We start from the raw sequence: 7,701 nt of genomic DNA on the forward strand, positions 1-7,701 counted from the left end.
TCCGCAATTTGTGTGATGTTTGTGGTGGTGATTTGGAAGTGTGGTCCGCAATTTGTATGGGTTGCTGTGATGTGCTGGTGTTTGCCGTGCGCTTAAAAGCTTCAAACTCGGCTCGTAGCTCGGCTAAACTGTTTCGAAGTATTTTGTTTTCTATGGCAAAACGAAAAGAAATAGCATGGCCTAAGCAAATTGTGTAGCATTGGTGATAACTATAGCCGTTACGTCTAAAGACATAACAAAATAAATGTGCAGTGTACATGGAAGATAACTGAAAAAGCAGTATCATTTATTCAGAGATGGAAAATACAAATTTCCTCAGAAGGTAGCACAGTAGACAGCGTCGTCGTAAGTACACGTGATATAGTATGAGAGTACACTTTTGTTACACTGTCTGGTCTCTTCTGGTCATAAGCATGGTAAAGGAGGCTCATTTGAAGTAGAGATGTGCGAGCTGGCTACTTGTTCTCATTATTGATTGAAATGATTGGCTGTAGAAAATTGCACAAAAAGGCGCAAGTCCTAAAAATGCTGTCAATAATGTCGAGCATGTTGATTGGCAGTGGTTTGTCTAAAAAATGAAATTCTTTGATACGTCTTATGACTCGCTCAACATGGATCCTAGCGCCAGCTATTTTTCGGGTGGCAATCACGTCACTAGCTGACAATTGGTTCCCCATTTTAAATGGTGGTATGTGGATTTGAATAGATGGTGGAAAAACGCCCTCCAACCTAAAGCCTTTGTCGACCATCACACCGTCCCCCGCATCTAATAAACCCAGTAGGCCCGATTTTTCGACAACTTCGCTATCACTAACATGCCCACCCCACAAATCTGGCACAAATGAAACGTAGCCATCTGGTGTTACCCCAACAAGTGCTTTGAATGTGTTATAATGCTTGTACGAGGAGAAAGTATGCCTCTGTGCCTGTAGTTTTGAAGGTCTTTGGATTCTCACCTCTGTGCAATCAAGGATGACTCTAGTGTTTGAGAAGTCACTGAATGCCATTGGCATGTGCCTTTTGATCTCTGCTAATGTGGGAAACCTTGTCAATGCTGAGAGCTCTTTATCGAGAAAAATTACCCATGTACAAAAGATGCGACTAAGGCATGACTGAGAAATTCCAAAGATTCGAGCCACTTCCTTGGCACAAACACCAGTCCTGAGCCTATACAGCACCATGAAAAGTTCTTCGCGTTTGGAGAGCTGTCTTTCCTTTGCTTGTGTTTTTCCTCCATCCCAATAAACCATGCGTTCTGCATTTTTTTCAATGTGCTTAAAGAGTGCTTCAAACTGTTCCTTACTTTGCAGTCCTGTATAAAACTTAAAAGACGATTTGTGAATAGTATCCACAGAAAACGTGCAGCGTTTTAGCTTTCTGCATTGCAGTTCTAGATCCCTGACTTTCCGTTGTAATGCCACATTTTCAGTTAATAGGTGGTCAGTGTTCTCCTCTCTGCTTAAGGGCGTTGGCTCTAGGACCTCCTGTGGCTCAGTGAGCATTGGGGATGTTGCAAGCAGCAAGAGTGCATCAGCTGCTCCTTCCTCGTCGAATGAAGAGTCTGCACCTGCATTTGCATCAACAAATGCAATAAAGTGACGCTATTGCTTTAGACACAATTCATTGAACACTGACATTTACTCTGAGCATTCGCACTTTGTGCGGAGTGCACTACTCTAATGACCTGGTCACCTGAAAGCAAATTATGGATAATTCATATGTTGCAAACGTGCAAGACTCTCAATGAGCAACATAAGGTGAGCCTCAGAAAACATTTCCAGCTGCATAATGTGACAGTGTGCTTGCCATTAGTTCAAAAGCCACTGCTCACCCTGAACACAGGACGTGTCTGGTTCCCCATCACTGTGACCTTTACAAGTTCCTCCTTGACCTGAAACCTCTGTACCTGTGACGTAAAGTGAGTAATAAAATAGTATGAGTACACACAAAAACGCATGACTCGGATAGGGCATGAAGTGTAGTTCTTAGGGCAAATATCACGTTTCACCACTGCATATATTCCTTTATAGTGTGCCATAGTACTTGGCGTACATACACAGGCAATGGGGAGGCCAACAGAATGTCAGTTTGCATACGTGTTTTACCCACATAAAGTATATGTACACCTACAAAAATGCCAAAAAATGGCCAGTACGCCCAGAACCGGTGATACCTGCTGTTGGTGGAGCGCCTGTTTTCCTCTTGGAACGCGCCGCGGTACGAACATGGCGGTCGACCGCGTCCTTCTTTCTGAACTGGTCTGTATACACGAACAGCGTCGGTATGAAGTCCGGATGTCTGGGTGACAGTGAAGGTGCCCCTGGAATGCGTCCGTTACACAATAAGACGCGCCACTCGACTCCAGAAAGCGCAGCACGGGAAAATGAGCCATAGTACAAACCGTACTACATCGCTATTCGCTAAACGAACATAAGCTTTCTTCAAGAAATATTACTATACTCGGTGTCGACAAGAATGATGAAACGACAACTAGCAGCGATTGCTAACTAGCACCATCAGCTACTTAAACAGTGCACGCCGTTTCCAAATCTGCCCGGCAGTGCAGGCGCGCTTGGCTCCAACGGATAACTACGCCGACATCACGAGCACTCGCTGAACGCTTATGAAGTAGTAAAAGTGTGCACGGTGTAAAGTTGCTAAAGACGGCGTTCTAGCGGCGGCCGCACAGAGATGACGACAAAAAAGAATTAAAAAATAAAAATAAAGCACCGCGTTTCACTCGGCCGGCTCGCGCGAGCAAGAGATCGTTTGTTTCGCTAGCTCAAACACATTTGCGTCTTTCTCGAGATTATTCGTATGAGTCAGTAACGACAAAAACAGAGAACTACGTATGTGGATGCATACCTGTCACAAAGTGCTTCCCGCAGAGTCGAGATGCTGCTGACGGCTGCCATGGACGCCCTTGCGCATCTTGCCGCTTCACAGCCCTAATCCAGGCTTCACGGCGCTGTCGATCTCGTTTTACCGACGGAAATCGGAAAAACCGCACTGTCCTGCTGGGACTGTCACGTGAACTGCAGCCGTACGCGACACACGACATTGGCATCGCGCCAAATTTTGATGTCAATATGTTAGGAAGGCGTGCCGTGCGCGCGGCAGCGAGAATAGCGCAGCTGAGAATTGCAGCGCCTGCCCCGGCCGTCCGCCGCGTGGTCCGCCGTCTGCTCTAGCGCCTGCCAAATCGCTTCGCTCCTCAGCCGCTAGGGCACTGCGCATGCGCAGTTCGGCGTCGCAAAAGGCGGATTGGCAGAGGACTGTAACATCTGGGGGGAGCTCATAGTGAGTCAGCCCTTTTGTTGTTCCCCGGTAGCCAGAGTAGCTTTCAGACCGCGACCACCTCGGGTACGGCTCAAAGTATGAGTCAGTCGTAAGCAATCGGGAACGGGAAGCCAAGAGAGCTTCCGTGGAAGTAAAGCATGTTGTTTTGTTTTATTTTTGAGCACTCGAATAATTTTCGCGATTTAAGTTTCTTTCAATATGTAAGGTATGAATTCTGTTTATGCTTTGTTTGAGAAGCTCCGAGAGTTGAAAGACGCGTTTTAAGTAAACAGGTAGTTTCGCGAAGTGTTCGTTAATAAGTAGAAAGGCTTTTTTTTTTTGTGTGTGTGTGTGTGTGTGTGTGCGTGTGTGTGTGTGTGTGTGTGTGTGTGTGTGTGTGTGCGAGTAACCTGAGTGTCAAGGTTATCGGGGAGAGGCCTATCGTAACGCGCGTGTGTGTTATTTAACCTTCTTTTTTTTAACTGTTTTTGAATTTTCTAAGGTTAAGCACGTAGGTTTTCAGTGGGTGTCTGATTTGCACTAAGAGCTCTTACGTCCATCAGCGCGTGTCCTGTGCGGAAGTAAGCAGAAGGTTTATGACTGGGTTGCTCGTGTGTGTCGAGGGCAGCCGTATTCTGACTTCTCTAGTACGCGTGCGTAGAGCTAGTTAGTAAAATACACATTTGTTCAAAGGTTCCTCTGTGTTGCGTAAGTTACGCAAGTTTTGTTGTTTGTTTAAGGAACGTGTCCTGTGTGGACTGAAGGAACAAATGTGAGTAAGCGTCGCAAGTACGCGTTAGGAATAGAGACCGCAAAGCTAGCGCGATTGTATTTACGTACCTGTGGAGTTGGTCAGACGGTTCAGTGGCAGCAGTACATGAGATAAGTACGCCACTGTGCCAGGGTAAGAACAGGCTGTTCGTGAAGTTAGGCTGCTTAAGTTATGGTCGGGTATTGGTAGTTGAGAGCCTTCGGTTCAGTTCTGCGTAAACCTTTACTCTTGTGCAGCGCGACGGTAAGGTTTCGTCGAACTCAAAAGGAACGTGAACGCTCGCTTTGGCGGCACGAAATTTTGGGGCAAAATTTGGGGTTTCCCAGTTGAGTGACTTGCATTGAAATTGTGATAGGAAGCCTGACAGGTTAACAGCTCATTCCGGGCGTTTGAACGCTGAGCGGTATTGTGTTGCCGGGTCGACTCTTCTGTGCCAGTTGTGAGATGGTTGAAGGCATTCCAAGTACGCTGGGGTTGCAGAGAGCAAAGCCATCGTCTTGCTCGCCAGCCATTCTCTTCCTGCCCAGCGGTTGCCAGCACTGGCCAGGCGAGATTTTCCGGGCCATGGAGGAGCTGTTAGGAGTGGCCGTACGGGGTGACAACGTGCCAGCTATTTCAGCCCGCTGCACGTGTTGCCAACCAACCGGACGGGGCGCACTTCAGAGAACTGCGAATAATCGGCCGCCACGTGGCGCGGGGTCAGCTCAGGAATGTGGTACCCGCCAGCGCCACCCTTGACGGAGCAGAGTTCAACGAAGCCCCTCTGACGTCGGCTCCGGACCTTTACACCTGTGTGTGTGTGCAACACGAGTATGTGAGCCCGCCTCCTCCAAAAGGGCGGGTCATCTTCGGTGACGTCGAACGGTGACGTCGAACGATGACTGGACGAACGTTTTCCGTTCGCTTGGAATCAAGGGGGGGACAAGTGCTTATAAGCTGCGGTTGCCGGCTGCGAGAGCGTGCTCGTCGTTGTGCTCGTCGTAGTGAGCTGAGTGCTCGTTGTCATGCTCGAAATCTACTCGTGAGCTGTGTGCTCGTAAGCTGTTTGCTGTATGTTAGTCTTGCGGGCTCCATATGGGAGTCACGCTAGACTGTCGATGTATGTCTTGTTTTAAATGTAAATGCTGCAAATAAACCCTGCTCGCCTAGCCCTGTCGTCCCAAGGTCCTCCCACCGACTACGACCGCTCCAATCCCTACAATATGTAACTAGCTGATCATGGCAAGAGCTTGTGCTATTTTTGTCACGTAATGCCCCGTCAGCATTGGCTGTTTGATATATGTAAATTAGCCTTGTATATTAACCAGCAAGCTGAGGCTACCAAGGCATTCTATTCATTAATGATCGACTTCTAAACGCAGCAATATATGCGGCCCATAAGCATGCCTTAGTGTTATGTTCTGTTAAACGCTAAACAAGGTTAATTGATGCAAAAATTCAGCATTCAAGGAAGCCTACAGTGCACACTAATAAGTCCTCGAAACATCATAGAAAAATCCTTGTGGACTACCTGAGGATGTTCTGAGGATGTGCGGAGGCCGGACATGCGGACTTTTCTAGGCCTTCGCAAGGACCAATAGACGTTGTCCTCAGGACGCTGCAATGTCCTTGCGGGGACGTACTGAGGACATACTGAGGACGTCAGTGCGTTGTCTTGGTAGCGACACCAGATGCGTCAATTCGAACTGAAGGCATAGCTACGTAATTGAACGCTTCAGTCGGGGGTTATTTATTTCAAGAAGAAGAGAAAAAGTTTGTACAAATGTGTGATTTAGAAGGGTCGCAAAACGATTGTTGGGTACGGGTTCGTCGGAAGAATCATGTAAGGTGATAGTGTCGTGAGGCGGAGGGTTAATGGCGCGCCAAAATTTCTTTACGTTAGAGGCAGGCATCGACGGGAGCACAGTAGATAAAAAGTTTTCTCTCGCGTTTCTGATGGCTGCAAGATAAGCGTCAGATGCAGTCTTGTGCGCATCCCAACGTAAATCACAAGGTGAGAGCCTGGCTGCGCGATGAAGACGTTTTTACATGTTGGATAACCGTTTTAAACGGATGTAATCTCATGGCGCCTGCGAATGGGTGGTGATTACTCGCTTTGGAATGTATTTTTTTTAATAGTTCGTGGGCTTTAGTTTCGAATGCGTCCCAATTAGATTGTACTGAGTTATTGTCGAAGTTATGCAGGAAGACGTATATGAATGCATGAAGTTCATAATTCATTGCGTCAAAATTTGCTCTGTTGTAGTCAAGAATAGTCTTGCGTTGTCTTGAGCGTCTTGGCGCGGTTGTTTCGGTGTGAAAGTTTAGCAGTATGTGGTGACTAATTCCAGGATAGCAAAAACGATCAGCGAGAAGATCAGGAGTAGTTGTTAGAATTAAGTGAAATGTGTGCGGTGCAGTAGCGGATAATCTGGTTGGCTCGGAAACAATTTGGGTTAACGAAAAGGCAGAACACATATACAAATATTCTTGTGATTCTGTTGAGTACAGAGTTGAAGTAGGAGGGTTCGTATTCCATATTATATTAGGGAAGTTGAAATCCCCTAAAAGTATGACGGGTGACGTAGGAAACCGAGTGTAAATCGTATTAAGGACGGCATGCAGTTCATTTAAAAAAGAGGAAGAAGAAGGGGGTCTGTAGCACACGTTTAAAATGTGTTTCCGATGGCCAATTTTTACTGATGCCCAGATGATTCCAAGGTACGTGCTAACTGATATGCTCGATGGAGGACTATCATTTCAAACCTCCAAGTAGTACGCCCCCTCCTCGAGACGCAGGGTGGTCGCATCGGTATATGTTAGAATGTGAAGCTTCTTGAAAGATTTCGCGATCTTGCATGTTGTAAGAGAGCCAAGTTCCCGTAAAAGACACAATGTGCGCAGAGCAGGAATCTATCGCCGATGGCAATGAATCATGTTTGTTGACGACACAGCGTGCATTGATGTATGTGATAGACAGTTGTGCGAATGGCCGTGCACCGCCCCCCTCGCCTTCCTAACGCATATCACTTGCAGTGTCAATGACGTGCTCATGCCACTCAGTGCGTTCATTCGTTTTAATTTCTTCGAAGCTATCCGTGATTGCATAGTAAGTGCAGCGTTTCTTATTGACAATTAGCTTGTTATAGCTGAGTAGGAAGGGTGGGGAACCGGGATGGTTTCTGGTGCATTCGATTAGTTTTCTTCGGGTGAAAAGGGTGGCGGGAGAGAAATCTTCAGATACTGTTCAATTTTTTTTATTTCAACAGCTTGCGTGCGGAAAGAAGCTGGTCTTTTGTTTTAAAGTTCACAAATTTCACAACAACGGGACAGCATTCGCTTGGTGATAGAGTGCCCAGAAGATGCGCACATTCGTTTGAACCAGCTGTAAAGGAATCTACAATTTGCCTTAGTACTTCAATAAATTTTGTTTCCGTTTCTTTCCATGTTTCCTTGGCATCAGGCAAACCATAAAATATTAGATTATTTCTTCGTCACCGACCTTTCATTTCATCAATACGTCACTGCAAGAGGTTGTTCTGTACAGCCAGTCAGTCAGCAGTTGACCGTATCTGTGTAATTTCTGCACCAAGGTCGTCTATTGCGGAGGATTTTTTTTTTTCAGGGCGTCAAGTCTGGTATGAATATCGGATACCTTGGCTTCAATATTT

General features: G+C 46.5%; 1 protein-coding gene across 1 annotated transcript; it reads right to left on the bottom strand.

Annotated features, from left to right (window-relative positions):
- Positions 1-265: 265 nt before the first annotated feature.
- Positions 266-3,191, bottom strand: LOC126535641 (uncharacterized). Its single transcript, XM_055073212.2, has 4 exons — positions 2,866-3,191; positions 2,174-2,320; positions 1,832-1,906; positions 266-1,567 (listed from the first exon to the last, which is right to left on the bottom strand). The coding sequence occupies exons 1-4, from the start codon at positions 3,065-3,067 to the stop codon at positions 456-458; spliced, it is 1,536 nt and encodes a 511-aa protein (XP_054929187.1). The 5' UTR covers positions 3,068-3,191; the 3' UTR covers positions 266-455.
- Between the last annotated feature and the right edge of the window lie 4,510 nt (positions 3,192-7,701).

The sequence above is a fragment of the Dermacentor andersoni genome, chromosome 7 (assembly GCF_023375885.2).
Source record: "Dermacentor andersoni chromosome 7, qqDerAnde1_hic_scaffold, whole genome shotgun sequence".
Lineage (NCBI taxonomy): Eukaryota > Metazoa > Arthropoda > Arachnida > Ixodida > Ixodidae > Dermacentor > Dermacentor andersoni.